At 37.2% G+C, this 18,841-nt stretch overlaps 1 protein-coding gene across 2 annotated transcripts in view; it reads right to left on the reverse strand.

Moving 5' to 3' along the window:
- Positions 1–18,841, reverse strand: part of pard3aa (par-3 family cell polarity regulator alpha, a) — a 415,020-nt gene that overhangs the window by 238,199 nt on the left and 157,980 nt on the right. For both annotated transcript variants that reach the window (XM_052542320.1, XM_052542319.1), the window contains exons 4-5: positions 6,611–6,777; positions 2,018–2,155 (exon numbers count right to left, since the gene is read on the reverse strand). In XM_052542320.1, the coding sequence (XP_052398280.1) occupies positions 2,018–2,155; positions 6,611–6,777 (305 nt within the window). The remainder of the gene's footprint in view (positions 1–2,017; positions 2,156–6,610; positions 6,778–18,841) is intronic.

Genomic DNA, 18,841 nt, shown 5'->3' on the forward strand with positions numbered 1-18,841 from the left:
TGAAAGACAGCAAAGCTTTTACTGTGTGTTGGAACGGAAAGTCCTTTTCAGGTGACTAAGCAAAGAGAGCTCTCGTAGGTTTGCTTCACTGCTGTAGTGTTATTTAGAGAGCTCTTTGGAGAGGTTGCCTTAAGTGGGTGAGTGCACCTGCACAGTTGGGGCTGTTTGAATCAACATGCAGCCTTAAAATGCATTTCTTCTGCCTCTCAAACTGTTGTACAATCAACTAAATGGAGGGCTGAAAACACTCAGACATTCCTTACTTCTTCACAACTTGTGTTACTTACAGAGAAAGGTCAGGGCCTGTGCAGTGTCTATAAGGACATAGTGTTGTATCTCTGACATAATCACCAAATCTTTTAGAGAATAAAAAAGAAAAAGAAGGAAACATACTGTAGGCAGCAACTCCATGTGACATGACACAAAAACGAACACAAGCATTTAACAGAAAAGCTGTGATTGGGGAATATCAACTCTTGAAATCTGGAAACCACAATCATGAACTTTGCTATGATCAGAGTTTGCTACGGAAGAAGATTATTGCAGAAGTTTGTGTAGCACTGTGGTTTTTTTTTTTTTTGTGTGTGTGTGTACACAATACACAAGCTATCGGTGTCAATCAGTGTGCATGTGTGTGTTAATTTCAGGTCCATTATATTGATTGTTCAACAGCCATGTTTTATTTGCAATAAAGCATTGCTATGAATGTTTCTCTAAAGACATATGCACAGGAAACATTATTTCAAAGTTTTCTGTTACAGGTATGGTAATGTCTGTTCATTGAGTTACACTGTTTAATGATGCTTATCATAACAAAGAGGATAAATACTTGGAGAAAGCAACAAAAAGTGATTCAAAATGAAAGGAAAGTCTCCTGGTGAGTTGTTTAAAATGCATATTTTGGCATGTTTGACATGGTTAATAAAGATAAAATTAATTAAGTAGCTTACTCAAGCTCTATAAAAAAGCCACAGAATTATGCAAATACAATGGAGGCTATATCGAACTGAGCCGGTTGTGAAGAGGAAGGCAACTAAACAATTAGAGCCAATGAAAGTAAAGAGGAAAAAAAGATTAAATGGATATTTAAGATGGCAATAAATACATAATTGCTGAGAACTTTGTGATAAGCCAATAGAGGCAACTATCATAAGAATCATAAGAAAAGAGGGCAGATGTACGATGGTGGTGTAGCTTGAGAGAGAGAGAGAGAGAGAGAGAGCGATGCAGGGCCGGCAGCAGACTGGGGGGTCAGGCTAAGCTGTAATAGACTGAAGCTCAAATGAATGAGTCTGTCAGGTTGAGCCCAGGCCTTGACTGACTGCTCCTTTCAACCCGCCAGCAGCCCAACATCCAACCCAGAGGCTCCTCCATGCAATATGACTTCCCTAATGATGATGCACGACTCTCTGTGCCACGGGCCCTTGAGGTGGTCGTGGTGGGGGATTTCTTTGTGAGCCAACCCAAGCTTCTGGGGAGTGAGAAGCTGAGACCACCTGAATTACAAACAAGCAGCCGAACCTCTGTCACAGTCGTTTCAATGGGCCAAAGAAAGAAAAGTGGGGGAAAGAGTGAAATGGATGCTGGCTGTTTGAGAAAATCGATTGTGAAAATTAATAAGTGAATTCCCCACAGCACACCGGGCGCCTCAAACATCTCAATCTCCTTCCTCACCTCTTTCTTTTATTTCTTTCCTCTAAGCGAGAGGGAAAGGATTTTCGAAACACCTCCTACACTCGTTCAGTCAGTTCCACCGACTGACAAAAGAGCTGAATTTCAAAGACACTCAGTATCCACATCTATAGAGACTTTGGCTCCAGTTTTGTAAGATTAGTGGAATCCTCATCCAAGTGGGTGTTTTTTTTTCAGTATTTTCAATAATTTCCACTTGACTCCTGAATTTACTCTTAACTCAAACAAAGAAACCCAATTAAAAAAACACTCAAGTTTATATAGATCAGCACAGTTTACTGGAGTTAAAAGGCATTTAGGAGCTGGGATGAGTTCTTGAAAGTACCTGTTCTTGACGCTCAAGCCATCGGTCCACCATGGGATGGTTGGCACTGAGGGAAGAACGGGCATTTTCCCTCTGAAACTGGATATCCCAGGGGACAACATCACGAGGCAGGCTGCGGTACGCTTCCAGAGCCTTACCCTGGAAAACACAATGAAGGTTATGAAAGAGGATGTTTACACCTGCTATTAAAGGGTTTGTTGACAAAAATTTGAATTCTATCAACATTTACTTAGCCTCATGACAAAACTTTGACTTTTTTTCAACATAGGCTCACTGGAAAAACATGTCTCTACCTACATTTTGGCTGAACAACTTACTACATTCCCCAGTTGAAATGAACACCAGTTGCATGAAAACAGTAACAACTTTAATTCCTATGCAAATTATGATAAACGGGGCAGATTATTTTCACATGGTTCCTTGCACAATATAATGTTATGACCTAAAACACTTTTACCATGGTGCATATACACTCATCGGCCACACCTACTGGTGACACAAACTACTAATAAGCCGATCACATGCAGCAACTCAATGTATTTAGATTTAATCTAGATGTGGTGAAGATGACTTGCTGAAGTTAAACCAAGCATCAGAATGGGAAAGAACAGTGATTTAAGTGACTTTGAACGTGGAGGAGGAGAATGGGCAGACTGGATAGAGATGATAGAAGGGCAACAGTAACTCAAATAACTACTCGTTACAACCAAGCTATACAGAATACCATCTCTGAACACACAACATGTTGAACCCTGAATCAGATGAGCTACAGCAGCAGAAGACCACACCGGGTGCTGCTCCTCTCAGATAAGAACAGGAAACGGAGGATACAATTTGCACTGGCTCATCAAAACTGGACAATAGAAGAACGTTGCCTAGTCTGATGAGTCTTGATTTCTGCTGCGACATTCAGATGGTAGGGTCAGAATTTGGTGTAAAGAACATCCTGCCATACTGTCAACAGTTCAGGCTGGTGGTGGTGGTGTAATGGAGTGGGGGATGTTTTCTTGGCACACTTTAGGTCCCTTAGTGCTAATTGGGCATCGTTTAAATGCCATAGCCTAACTGAGTATTGTTGCTGATCATGTTTATCCTTTTAATGACCTCAGTCTACCCATTTCCTGATGGCTACTTCCAGTAGAAAGTTCACTTTACTCAAATAGCCTCCAAAGTCACCAGATCTCAACCCAATAGAGCAATTTGGTGGAACGGGAGATTCACATCATGGATGTGCAGCCGACAAATCTGCAGCAACTGCGTGATGCGATCATGTCAATATGGACCAAAATCTCAGAGGAATGTTTCTAACACCTTGCTGAATCTAGGCCACAAAGAATTAAGACAGTTATAAAGTCAAAAAGGGGTCCAACCCGGTACTATCAAGGTGTACCTAAAAAGACCGGCCAGTAAGTGTATATGGCTTCTGTGACATAGTAAAATTGCTAGAGATGCAAATTATTAGATTATTACCTATATGCAATATCCAATATTTTTCAAATAATTTTATTAGATTATTACCTATATGCAATATCCAATATTTTTCAAATAATTTTGGCCAATGCCAAAACCAATACTGAAATACTTTCCCCTTTGTTTTGAAACAACACCAAGTCTCTCCTGGAAATTATAAACTAATTATTTGTAATTTTGTTTAGTTTTGAGCGATTTTTTTTTTTTAGAACTAACAAACATAAAGGCTGGTGTTTACAAATGCAGTTGAAATCTTACAATTTTATGTGTGTGGATTTAACATTAATAGTTGGACTAAAACAAAAGAGCAAAAAAAAAAAAAACATTTAAGTTTTCATAATATATTTGAAAGAATATATTACATAATGAATAAATCTATATAAATTGAATTATTTAATTTACAAATTTCATGTTTGTGATTTTATTGCATGTAAGCTATAGCTTCTGACCTTTAAATCAAAACACTTCTGATTTTTTAACATCAGTTTCTGATGGGCATTAGGACCCAGGGGAGGGTGCTGCTGGACCGGCCGTGTCATTCCATACATGCATTCTCAAATTAAATGCGGTGATCCGAAACAGTGAATTGAATCATAATTTTCAGGAAACAGTTTGCTTGAAGAATAACCTCACTGCTGACGTGATCTAATCGCTAGCAAAACCTGAGAATATGTGAGATACTCGTCTTACTGGCAAGGCCTTTTTTTCCAAATCAGTTGATGCAGATATTTGCATTTTAAGCCTTTATCGGGCAATTCAGATAATATTGTGAGTCCCTAAAAACTGCTTAGTAGCCCACCTGGAACAGCATTACACTTGCAATGTGGAGTGCTCGAATACGGGTCCTAAAAAATATGAATCATTAGAAGCAAGATAAAATCAAATGGTATCTTCAGCAAATGTGTTTTTTATCTCACAATTGCTTTTGTTAACAGTATTGGTTAGGTTTATGGTAGGATTTAGTCTTTTATTTTCAAATGTTATAGATAGGGATGGTAATTTAACACGTTAATTAGATTAATTAATTATGGAGAAAAATAACATGTTAAAGTAATTAATGCATTTAACGCACTTTCCCCACCCGAGACCGATGTGGATCATCAGTCAATTGATAACTAATATGAGGCAGGGCAACAACTTACTGCATGATGGAGCCTAGAAAATGTCCCTAGAATTCAAGATACGGGGCAAAACGTCCATTTGAGATTGTGTCGCATATTTACATCATATAGGTAAGAAATAATGCGATTTTTTTTCCTCCAATTTATCTTGGACAGTCACCGACCTCCAAGCCAGTATGTTTTTGATAAATTATTTTTAAAATCATGGGATATATCCAGGAATTTCCACAGATTTTTGGAGAATATAACCTGTACATAAATAAGCCCAAAGGCAAATCACAGAAATAATACTTTTCTCCTCTTCGCCTGCTATTCTTACTTCAAGGTGAACGAACACCTTTATGCTCATTTCACCAATTCACTGGAAGTAAAATAGAGTGCATTTATATTCACCCCGACTCTTATTGTCATCTGACAGTATCAACCATAAACAGACCTTCCAAGCACTTAAAGCTTTTCTCATGACATCCAAAAACAACAATCAAGAATTAAATGATCCGGTGCAGAACGAAAGGTAAAAATAACAGCTTAATTATTCTGCTCTACTAAAATGAGAATGTGGTGTGTGGATTACGGAAGAAACCGACAAGCAAAGTGCTTTTAAAAAGGATTACTAGTGAACGGCGTGAGACGAGCTAATCTCATCGCGGGTTGTGGTGTCACATTCTGAGTACTCCATCTTTTCTCACTCCCTCCCCTTTCCCCCTCTTTTAATTTGGAATATTGCTGTTTCGAAGCACCGAAGGCTTGTCATTGCTGCAAAAGAACAGCCATTTTGCAAAAATAATTGGCCTCTTTTTCATTGGCTGCCCTAGGGAAGCTAAGGAGGAAAACCGAGAATGTGCTTCTTTTTGATTCATTTAAAGCTAAAGGCACTGACCATCGCAATGAGGCCTGATTCAACAGGGAAGCAACAAACAAAGGACACGGATCCCATTCTTCTTACAGCAAAGACATATGGTTCCATAACAAAGAGAGTTCCAGGTCAGCCACAAACGGTGGCAACAGCCATTGAGAATATATCAAGATGAATGAGATGGAGCAAATGGAAGTCACTTCTTATAAGCTGCCCTAAAAATGCTCCAATTTGTGCCTTGGTTTGTGAAAATGTACTGTCCTTGTAAGAATATCCAAAACTAAAGATTAGCAATCAAGGAAATGCAAATGGATGGATGGATAGATAGGTAGATGGAACGAAGAATGGATGGACAGAAGGAAGTATAAGTAGAGCAATGGATAGATTGATGTGTAGAGATGGACAGATAGACATATTGATGTATAATGGATGGATGGATGGATGGATGGATGGATGGATGGATGGATGGGTGGATGGATGAATAAGAAGAACAATGGATGGATGGATGGGTAGAAAGAAGGATGGATGGATGTATAAATAGAACAAAGGATGGATGGATAAATGGATGGATGAATAGACAGACAGATGGATGTATAAGTAGAATGATGGATGGATGGATAGAACAATGGAAGGATTGATGAATGAATAGACAGATGGATGAAAAAAGAGAATGATGGATGGATGGATGGATGGATGATGGATGGACTGATGGACAGACAGATTAATGTATAAGTAGAACGATGGATGGATGGATGGATGAATGGTATAACAATGGATGGATCGATGAACAGACAGACGGATTAATAAGATGAACAATAGATAGATGGATGGAAAATGATGGATGAATGGACGGATGGATGGATAGTAGAATGATGGATGGATGGATGGACGGACAGACAGACAAATGGATGTATAAGTAGAACCATGGATGGATGGATGGACAGATGGATGGATAGGCAGAATAATAGATGGATGGATGGATAAACAGTTAGAATGAAGGACTGATGTACAAGTAGAGAAATAGATGAATGGATGTTTAGAACGATGGGTGGATGGGTGGGTGGATGGATATTACCCCGTGTGTGTATATATGTTTAAAAATAAAAATGGTAAAAAAAAAACAGCTGAATGATACTGAGAACTGACCTTTCGCTCTAGGCTGTTGGTTCCGCTGGTGTTATTGGCTTTTAGAAACCCTGCTGTGGTGGACCAGCGTGTGGGGTTCCTACGAGATGGTTCCTCTGGCTGGAGCTGGGCTTCGGGTAGACCAACCAGAGCCGGATCACTGCTGCGGCGTACATGCAAAGGCATGTCTGAAACAGAGAGATGCGAGAGATCTTGTTAACAGCATATTTTCTCACTCTAAAAACAGGATTTGTTTCACTACAGTAAGACATCCTTCCCACATGGCAACAGACAACAAAAACAGCACACAGCTCAGTTTCCTCGATTTCCTACAGAAAGGCCCTTTTCAGCCCCACAAAAGTGTGACAGGGACACAGTAGTAGATTTCTTTCTGACACAAAGCCAGAGTCTTGCAAAGAGAGGAGGTGGCAATAGGACCATTTAGCTGGGCTTGTTCTGTGGCAAGCACACACCGCACACGCTTTAGAAAGAGATGGGAGAGGAGAGCCAGAGGTGTCCCTGTGCTGCTGTGCTGTAATTGGTTTGAACCAGAGGGCAGGTGGGGGGATTAGTCAGAAACAAGTTCACAATTCCTGCCTTACACAGCTCCAATAGCCCAACTTTTTATACTTTTTGGTAACACTTCCTATTAAGCATCTATATATATATATATATATATATATATATATATATATATATATATATATATATATATATATATATATATATATATAGCATTATGTGAATGGTACTTGCACAATGAATCACACTTTTATTGTCGTCAAGATTTTTGCTTCTCTTGATTTATTCAGCATAATTATCTACTTAAATTTTCTTAAAAAGATACATTTCTGCCTAGTAGTTTAAATATTCCCAAACTGGCAACCATGCACACATGCTCTCTCTACATTAGGAAAAAAATGTGATACAGCCGGTATGTTTTCTTTCATGAAGTTTGCTGCAACCAAATCTGTGTAAAACCACTTAAATTTGCAACAGATTCAGGATCTGCTGTTGCTAGTTCAAAATATGTGTTCAGGCCTCTGTTACTACTTCGCAAACTTCATATTTAGAACTACAGCTTGGGCCAGTTCAAGAACTTGAAGTGAAGTAGCAAGGAGGCAGGATGATTGGGCAGAGCTGTTTTAATATTGAGCAACTTGATTTTAGACACAATATTGCCAGTTAATTTATCTGTTGTTGCTTCACCAACAAAAGTAATTGAAAAGATACAGCAGAACTGCTGCAACCTACACTGAAACTTAACTTAACTACACTGAAATACCTGAATAAATTTTGAATGAATCAGTTAAATGACTGATTCAATGACTCACTGTGTGATTCTTAATCCTCATAATGCTTCACACCTCAGCTACCATCTTATCTTGCACCATCGAAGGCCATCCCAATTTGAAAAATCTTTAGAAGAAAGCCTTTGTTTCGCATCCTTCATTCATTGTATTTCACATGATGCATCAAGTGTATCTTTCGCATCCTACAATCACCCACAATCCTTTGCACACATTTAAAATGTCAAAAAAATGAGTTGTGTTTCTAGCGTTTAGCCTAAAAACTTTAGAAGGACTGGTCTAGATAGGGCACAACCTTGCTATGATGCAGCCTTCCATCTGAGGATCACGCATTTGTTTTGTTCCTGAATGAATCTGCGTTTATGAGCTAGTCATTCAAACAAATTATTTAAATGAATCGTTAGTTTTTTTACTAAATTAATCAGTGTTTTTGAGCAGATCAAGAAGCATTTTTCCATTCCACTTTGCTACTATTTTATTTTTTTCTGTATTGTAAACACAAACAGATCAGTTGAACAAATTATTCAAATGACCTGCTCACAAAGAGGCTTGCTTGTTGCAACCAGGCGGCAAACTTCCGCTCCCTCTCTTTAAACCAACACAGAAGTGACTAAAACTGCAATTCATCGATTGGCCACTGGAGGCTGGCTCCAAAAGTCGTGGGAAGTAGTGGCCCATTGGTTAGAGAGTTTGAATCCTAACCCTAGGGTTGTGGGTTTGAGTCTTGGGTTGGCAATACCATGACTTATGGGCCCTTGAACAAGGCACTGAACCCCCAACTGCTCTCCGGGCACTGCAGCATAAATGGCTGAGTATGGGACACCATACTTGGCTGTATGTCACTTTCACGTTCAAAAGGGAGTCAATCTCATAGACTCCCCATGTTAAAATGCCCAACTTTTACAGCAGAAAAAACATGTTTACAGCCTGATACAAAAACATATTTTGGTCTATATAGCTAATTTAGCTTTTTTTGACAACTTTGAGGGGGGTGAATGTTTTTTAATAACTCATCTGTTTAAATTATATTAAGCCTTAAAGTTCTGCATAATTAAGGGTTCAGCCACTTGAGTGACAGGTGGATATCTGCTGCTGTCACCGCTGTCGGGCTAGGTCCATGTTTTTATACAGTGTATGGTTGCAACCTACTGGAGTAACAATGTAACCAGCAGAAGTCAGTGAACATTCTATTCAGAACGCACAGACAGACCTGAGTGATACACTGCGTTGGGTGCTCAGCACTCTTGGAATGGTATTCGATCAGACTTGAAGAACATTTGAAATAGGGCTGTACCAATAATAAAATGTGATTGTCATGCCCATCTTGCCAGTAAAGCCAGTTCTGTAATCTGTAGTAAATTTCCAGCACATGCTTTCAGATAAAGCAATGTTTACTACACAGAGCTGTAGTTCACTGACAAGCTATGCAAAATCACATTCATAATCACAGATTATTTAATTGCGTGATTATGAAATCAAAGAAATCATTCTGCGATTATGAAAGCTGTTTGCGTAGCTATTTAATGAACTATGGCTTTGTGTAGTAAATGCTGCTCCATCTGAAAACACGTGAAAATACCACATTTAATAACGTTTTTACTCCAAACTCACTTCATAACGTCAGTCAAGTGTTCAGAAAGAAATCCTTCTGTGAGATGATGTGGCTTCTTACACAGAATAAGGCATGCAACATATTTTATAGTATAATAAAAATAAAAACAAAAGTATAACAAATTATAAATAATAAATGACAATAAGACAAACTCAGATAAAGCATATATTGTTGTAGTTGTAGTTCATAGTGTCTGTTAGTCACATTGAATCAATGAAAGTAGTTACATTTCCTGGGTTTCTTCTGCAAGGCATAACCAAAATTTTAGATTAACTGTGCAGCCCTAATTTAAAATATTATATACTGCATTAGAGGAATAGTTCATCCATAAATTAAAGAAAACTTTGTTGCCCTCATGTAGTTTCAATCTTATTTCTTGATTTAATATGGAACACATAATATCCTAGCCACACTTGTCAATACAGTGAGAGTACAGTAAGTAAATCTACTCTTAAAGGTCAACTATCCCTTTAAGAATGCCTTCTTAATACATAATGCATGTTTCATAGAAAGTGTTCAATTTTATGAGCATCATATAAAAATATTATACAAGTTCAGAGTAAATTAGCCGCAGTCAGTGGGATATTAGACCTGAGGGAAAAAATAAACACCCCCTTTTCGTGTTAGGCTTTGTACCATGAGCTTGCTATAGCCAGCATGAAAGTCAAGTGTTCACATGTCATCTGCAGCAGCATCTGAGTGTCGACAGGCAGATTTACTGTTAGTGTCTTGCCACCTGGCAGTAGCTCTGAGCGCTCTGTGCTGTTTAATTTTCTCAGCTCTCTGGTCTCCGGGTTTATGACTTGCTATGGGTGAATGTGATACATCCATAATTATGCAAATGTCCCAGCAACCACCTGTCATCCCTCGACAACGTCCTGCCACAGCATATGCCCATATGCAGCTTCCATCTGATACCGTGCGCATGCATATGCAGCTCACAGGAAGTCCCAGTTTTACAGATGTAGATGTTTCGGTCAGGCCACAACTCACCACATGCAGTCTCAATGAAAACAGAACCGTGAAATCCGAGTAGCCTGAGGCCGTACAAAAACACTCGGCAGACCAAGGGAGGCCCTATTATTCAATTATGAACTGAACTCAATAATGATTTTAAATTCACTTCCTTTTGTCAGTGGTCAGTTCAAATTTGGTTCATGGCTCTAATGACGAGGCCCCTCAGTCAAAGCGTAACTGTATAACTCTAACCTACGTCTGGGATTACATTCAATAATTAGCTTAAGGCCAAGATGGCTCAAAATGCACAGATATGTCTCTCAAGAAAAAAAGAAAAAAAAAGATCAAATGACATCCAAATACATTGTCTCGGCCTCTCTAAAATTACATTACATTACTAACGTCAAATAAGCAATAACAAGAAGTGACATGTGGATTGCAGATAATGGGAGCGGGAACTAATGGGGCTTTCAGAGAAGCACGAAACAAAATCAAAAACAATGTTTTATTGAATGTGACACAGTTGTTTAACTCAGTCAGATCACATCTGATCAGTAATTTCAAGAATATGTGCAGACGTACAACGAAAGTCAAAATATGTCTGTGGAACCTATTACAGAGAAAGTCAGGAAATGGTGGGAAATGCTCCAACCTTGAACAAATATTTCAAATCATGTTGAGGATGAAGCCTGACTGAATCCATCTGTAACTTCTTAAGGAACCTCATAGTTTTTCGGACAAACCTTTTTTTTTTTTTTTTTTAATTTGACCACATATTAAATTTTGAGCAGCAGATTTCTTTGAATATATTCAGGAAGCAGGTGGCTGTTCATCTAATGCATGTGCTAATATTCTTGTTTGATTGCGTTAAGAATATAATCACAAAATCTTTGAAGAGAATCAAACCACATGCTCATCTGCAACGTCGCATAATTATACTAATTGGGATAAATACTTTTCTTTTCTCGCTGAAAAATTCATGACTTCCTGCAAAATTTGTCACATGCAAAGACAAAAATATCTCTGTCTTGAGCCAAAACTTTGTCATTTGATTCTTCTATCAATATGCAAACCCTGTGAATAATCCAGCAACTTTCTCATGCACAAACAAATTATACTTGAGTGGAAATCACATGAGTTTAAAATATCTCTGCATATTTTATATGAGAATATTTCTGCATATTTTTAAACAAAGAGGGCATGGATTGCAGAAAGCATGTGATGCTGCTCTCACAATATTGCCTTTGTTGTACATCCCATCTACTGAGTACACATAGAGGACACATGACCCCATCTTATCCCTTTATCGTGCCACTCCAGCCAATATGGTCTTCTAATGTGTGATCGGATTAGCTTTCCTCAACCAGGAATTGGCTTCCCGTGTGTTTAATAACCAAGAAGACCACTTAAAGGCCTGTACCCATCGATCTCAGGTGTGTTAGGGATATGACCAGGGCCTCTAATGAGACCAAGGACCAATTTCAGCTCTCCATGGAGGATTATGAATAAAGGGGGAAACTCAGGCCTGCAAACAACCTAGACACCAAAGATGGGGTTAAACTCACCATCGACACCCTTTCAGACATCATATTTACATCTCAAATCCATCGCCTCTCATTGAGGGCAATGGATTAGGGGATTCAAGAACTAGTCTGTAATTAAAGTAAAACACTCACTGATATCTCCAAACAAAACCTTGATTTGCAGTCTTTAAAAATAAACGAGAAACCACTCTCTTGAAATGTAGATAAGACTCTGAGATCTTCATACTGAGATGCGTTATCTTTTGCATCATAAGGCGCCTACAATATCATCTCCAACTTTAACTGGTTCCACTATAAACCTTGTGTTTTCTGCTTTGCTGAGTTGGCACTAATAACATGCAATTTACTTCTGACTTTTCAAACACAGGCCTCTCTAATATATTACTTACTGCTTCCAATCATTTAAATTGCCCGTGTGTCCATTTTGTCCTTGCGGGCCGGTTACCTGCCAAAGGAAAGTGTCCCTGACTGGCTGCCAGTAGTGGGTAATGGAGAGGACGGGGAACGCTGAGGAATACTGATAAGCCTGGCACTGATGAGCTGAAACAGGTAGGCCAAGGCTTTTATTCTGCTGTCATCTTTTTTCCCCTCTTCTGTGGCTTTCATATGTGCAAATGAAATGATTGACCAAACCAGGCACAATTTGACTGCTTTCATTGGATTTGACATACAAATATGGTTTTCTGATGGATAAATATTCTGGACTGACCCGAGTCTGAATGGATAGTGGGCTGAGGAGTCTAATTGAAAGGGTCGTGTTAATAAAATATGAAATAATGTCTTAGCTGGAACTCTTTTTAAAGACTCAAGTGTCACCAGAGCATCCATATTGATATCTCTGGAGGTTTAGGCAGGGACCTCTTTCAACTATATCTCAACTTACATTTGCATTTGCCACCGGGGTACAAAAAGTCTTCTTAAAGGTGGTAGCTTAGCTTTCAAGTTGGGGGAAAATAGCTAGGAAGAAGTTCAATAATAAAGAGCCTTCAGATGACTGTCGCCAGCTGAACAGTAGGGAAACTCTCAATTTAGAATCGGCTAACCTTGAGTAGATCTCAATGTGGCTGGGTTTGGGGTTTTGTATACACTGTGTATTTATTTCTCTTGGGAAGTAAGTAGAAGGACCGTAGGAGGATTCTGATGCAGATGTAGAGAAAGAGCGAGGGCCCTGTATGTGCTAGTGCGTTGTGTCTGTGCGGTTCGACACGGTGGAACGTGAAAGGTTTCAGGCTGTAGACAGACGGCTGAAAATGGTGATAAGGAATGAAAACTGAAAAAAAAAACTGTCTGACTAAGAGCGTGAAGGATAAGGGGATTCAAGGACAGAGACAGAGAAAGATACTGAAGCCGTCCACAACTACTGGACACAACTGTGGCAATTCATGCTTCAACTTTCACTTTGTTTGTCAAGCTGCCATGTTTCTGCGCACCCAATAACATTTACCCTGTGTCTGTTCATGACAGAGGGATGAATAAATGACAAATTAATGGATACCCACGCTCAAGGACATGTAAAACAGTACCATAACAGTTATTAGTCAATAAGTGATGGTTTTTGTATTCAGGATGATACTGAATATTTAATTGTACATGCTGATTTCTTCAATGTTCACATTTAAATTACATCTGCCATTATTCAACCCTCATTCAAAATTGGCGTTTAACCCTATAAACCCTATGTTCAATATTTGATATTTAAATTTCTGAGGCCAACCTTTGCTGAAAAAAACAAAACAAAAAAACTTTTGCACATAATATGCTACATGCCTTCTGGCATCTGATTGACAGTTTATACTTTTATAGCAAGTAAATGGCCTTTTAGTAAAATTGTATTTATTTGTTATACTGTTATAAAAAAACTCACTGATTTACATTGCAAGCATCAGAATACAAGATATCATTAAAATAAATCTGAGCTATCTTACTTTTTGGCCTTAGAAAAAAAAATATATTTGCTCAGTTTGGGCCTCTGAGTAAAACTAAGGTGTTTTTTTCTTCCTCGCCTGAGATCCATATTTTCATTATATCATGCTATATGAGCTATAAAATGAGCCACAAAAAGCTTTTCTTTATAATATTTTGTCTAAAGCATCAAAACTGTTCCATGAAAAAAAAGGAAAAAAAAAAGAAATCTGGCTATTATTTCTCATGACAGGCTTAACAATGTTACATTTTACAAATAATAAATATAACAAATAAATAGGGATTTAACGATTCACTCAACTCTCGATTCACGATTTTGATTTCACAATTCGATTCACAATTTGTTTTACAAAATGATATTTAAGACAAATTACAAATTAAATGTGGCCTTTAATTATTGCTTGGACAAAATGCTGCATGTTTTTTTGTTTTCTTTTTTTTTAAATATAACACTTTAATAAAACACAAATATATTGCTTTAGTATTATTGCTCTTTTGTTGGTTTGGATTGCTTCTATTGTCCTCATTTCTAAGTAGCTTTGGATAAAAGTGTCTGCTAAATAACTAAATTTTAATAAATAACAAAAAAAATTGAGGCAAGCATGATCCAAACAAAGGTGCTGCATACATTTAACATTTAGCAGTTTTTAATCTAAATTAGATTGTATAGTTTCGAAATCTGAGGCAAAAACTGAATGATTTGACTTAAGTTTTGTGAAACTATACATAAAAATATCCGAATGAAACAGCGGACGAGCTGATTGAGATGAAGATTCAGTCTCTGCCAGCAGGTCTCGCTTAAAGCATTTAATTGGTTACTGCTGTAAACAAAGCAGCGCTGCACTTATGAACTTTAATATGCATTATACAGAAGCAAGATGAAAAGACAAAATGCTATCTAAACTTTTCTAAAGACAGTAAGTTCCCCTCAATACATTGATACAAAATCCTACACCTAAATGATTTGTGATTTGTTTAGCATCTCAACCGATTTAAATCGTCACATATTTGAATACATTTTCAATCGCCTTGAGTTTAATCGTTACATCCCCACGAATAATAAAAAAAAAATTAATACTTCATTCAGTACATTATAATGTCGTGATGCCTATATGTGTGTGTGTGTGTGTGTGTGTGTGTGTGTGTGTGTGTGAGTGTGTGTGTGTGTGTGTGTGTGTGTGTAAATGCACGTGCTGGTGTGTAAATGAAGCGCACGAGGAAGAATATATATCTAAAGAGTTCTTTTAATTATCACGGGACAAAAAGGGCACATCCAACACAAATCTTCAACCATTAGAACATAACATCACATTACATTAATAGAGGACAAAAATAACTGAACAGAAAGGGTTTTTAAACATAAAGAAAGAAATGAGGGGAATAGAAACATGTGGGGATTAATTAATTAACAAAATGAGGAATGGAACTTGACCAAATAAGGATAACAAATATATATACAGAGAGAGAGAGAGTTTAAAGTATGTTTTATCCCTTTTTTCTAAACAGCAACAAGCGCTAATCTCCCTTTTTAGCAGAATGTGATATATCTGCTCATCCACCAATCACAGCACACCATTCCAGGCACTCTAGACAGTAATGACAGCACTTTGAATACACTCTGCATCTTAGTTTTACTCCTCTACTTTGTGCATTGTGATCAACAAACAAGGGCTGCACGATAAATCACATGTGATTGTCGTCCGCATCTCGTCAGTAAAGCCGGTTCTGTGATTAGGAGTACCGGTAAATCTCCATCACGTGCTTTTAGATGGAGCGACATTTAATACACAGAGCCATAGATCACTGACAAGCTGCGCTATATCATGTTCATTAGATGAGTCACATTCGGTTATGAACGTGATATTGCATAGGTTGTCAGTGTTTTTATTAATGCCATTTATGTTTTTGTTATTACAGCACATACGTAGCACTAGACAACTAAATGAATGTAACTTGGCAAACATGAATGCACTATGGAAGTTGAATGTAAGGGAAATCTCTTTTTGGAATTTCCGTGGTCTAATGTGATATTGTTGTTCATGTTCTTGTTCATGATGAAATTTTCTTTTATTGCCATAATTAATTTATAGCATTAACAAGAATACCCATTGAATTCATTTTGGAAGCGATGACTGATGAATGTATTTTTAGTTCAGTGCCAGTATATAAGTATTGATTATGATATATTATATTTAGTATTGACCAAGTTCAGAGTCTGTCATATGTGGATCAACTTACTATGTTGTGTATTTTCATCAGTTTTAATATGACAAATAACCTGGATAACAATGAATTTATTGCATTTTGAGAAAGAAAAAAAAAGTGTCATGGATTTATTGCATCATGGGGAAAATATTATACAAGTCTATAATAAATCTTTGAAAACCAAAACCTGGATTTTAATTTATAATGTTATCACCTAAAGATACTGTTTAAAAGTTTGAAACACTTTGCCACTTTCTTAGTAAAGAAAACACATTTCTACTTCAATTAATGAAAATGGATTTATTGCGTTTTGGAATCAAGTGCTTCATATATTATCATTATTTAGACAAAACAGCATAAAATTTCTGCCATTTACTAGCTATCCCCATCACATTAAAATATTGGTTTATCGATTTCAACCAGAATCGTATTATTGGTGCATCACTAGAGGACTATATTATATGAAGCCCTTTGGTGTTAATTTAAATAATCATTCCTGACTTATTCTTTCTTTATTCAACAAGGAGTACATGTTTGGGATGAAGTTTGGACAGCTGAACCGTTACATAATGTCTAGTCACACAAGTTTAAATATTAAATGAATCTGAAGCTCAAAACAAATCCAAAAAATACAAGGTAGCATCGCGATGTGACTCACCATTAGAAATCAACCCATAATTTATTTACAGTCGTAAAATGAAACGGTAATGGTTTCTCTGGCTCTCTGAAGACCAAAAAAACTTGCAACATAAATGTTAACAACATTTAGAGAACCGGGAGAATCTGAGCAGTACAGCATTAAACAAACACATCTGCTGGAGTTACTGCTTCCACACAGGTGGATTTTTAAAATAAGAAAAACCAAAGGTGTTGAACAGATATAACCATCAGAAAAACAGGGATAAAGTGGAAAGTGTCTGTATGGAATGAAAGGGACAAGGAAAAAGAAAAAGTACTGGAAACTCAAGTCTGGATCTCATGGGCCGATGTTTCCCTCCTGCAGTCTACAGGAGACGAATGAGAGCAGCAGTTCTGGAGGAGCGCTAATCAGCTAACCAAACATTTCTGCTGAGCTATAAGCAGACACAGCCCCTCTAATGTAAATACCATGGAAGCATCGCCTTAACGCTACAGTGACCTGGACGGAAATTTAGATACGGTATAGTATGGTACCAAATGTTCACTATGTTTCAAGATAGATGGAATCAATTGCATTTCAAAGTCAACATGAATAGCTGTTTGCAATCCAGTTTACTTCCATATTCAAACTTGTTTGGAATTGAAAGGATATTCAGTGCAGAAAAATCTAGGGTTGAAATTTATGTAGAAACTGAATAAGAAATTGCTTGGATGGTGAGAAGTGGGTGTGTTATGCAAGAACAACAATAACCAAATGGTTATTTTAAAATAGCTACCATTTAAAAGTTTGTGGTCAATCCTTTTTTTTTTTTTTTTTTTGGTAATTAATATGTTTATTACAAGGACACATTAAATTGATCAAAAGTATCAGTAAAGACAATGTTACAAAAGTTTAATTTCAAATAAATCCAGTTATTCTGTTTATCAAATAATCCTGAAAATGTATAATTTTTTGATCTACATATGTTGCATGTATGTATTGTCCACCAAAAAACAGCACTTTTTCAACTATATTAAAATACAAAAGTAATTTTTAAATTGCAAAATTCACAATATCACAGTTTTAACTGTATTTTCTATTAAACAAATGCAGCCTTGGTGAGCATGAGGGGCTTAAATTGTAAAATGTAAATACAATTTTTAAACTGTAATTTATATTTTACAACATTATTGTTTTACTGTATTTTTGATCAAATAAATGCAGTCTAGATGAGCTTCTTCCAAAAGCATAAAACATCTTATCAACGGCAGACTTTTGAATGCTATGTATGTATCTATATATGCAGATTATGGCACATAGGAAAAATATATTACCACATATTAACTCTAATTTGTATAACATTATCCAACAATCCACACAACCTAAGTGACGTCATTGTTAAATGGAAAACTGCTGTTACATATTTGCAATTCCATTTGGTTCCACTAGTTGCACAGAAACCACCAAGTAAACATCATTAAACATGAGGAGAAAGTAATCAAAGATAAGCACAAGCTTCAATTTTCCCACGGCCCTCAATAGTGATGCCTTCTTTAACACTGTCCAAAATACCCATTTGTAACTTTCCCAACACCTGTAGCCTTTAATTGTGCAGAAGAGCAGCTCACACGTTGTCTGAAGATACAGTTTGGACATGGGCTCCGTCCTCGTGGTCAGATTACCTATTGAACATATTGAACTGAAGAACCAATTAGAATAATCCCTTCCCCTCTGTGTTAGCCAAAACCACGTTTGGACACACAGAGGAGAACAGAGAAAGAGAGAGAGGTGGGAAAACCCAACTGTACTGCTGACAAAACGAAAATCCACAGAGTAAGAGTATGAATACAAAGACAAAAGTTAAGTTCAGACGCTAGTTTAATGAGCAGATCATTCAGAAGGAGATAGTGTATCAATCTGTTTGAAGAGTAAACTCTTGAAGTTTCTATTACAAATGGTATTTTAGCCAGAATTTGGAGCGTGAAAGAGCACTGACCTGGGAAAATGGGAAATACTGTATGATGGGAATATGTCACGATTTAGTGTGAAATCATCAAATATTATAAAGCAATATTCAATATT

This window comes from Carassius gibelio, chromosome A24, assembly GCF_023724105.1.
Source record: "Carassius gibelio isolate Cgi1373 ecotype wild population from Czech Republic chromosome A24, carGib1.2-hapl.c, whole genome shotgun sequence".
NCBI lineage: Eukaryota > Metazoa > Chordata > Actinopteri > Cypriniformes > Cyprinidae > Carassius > Carassius gibelio.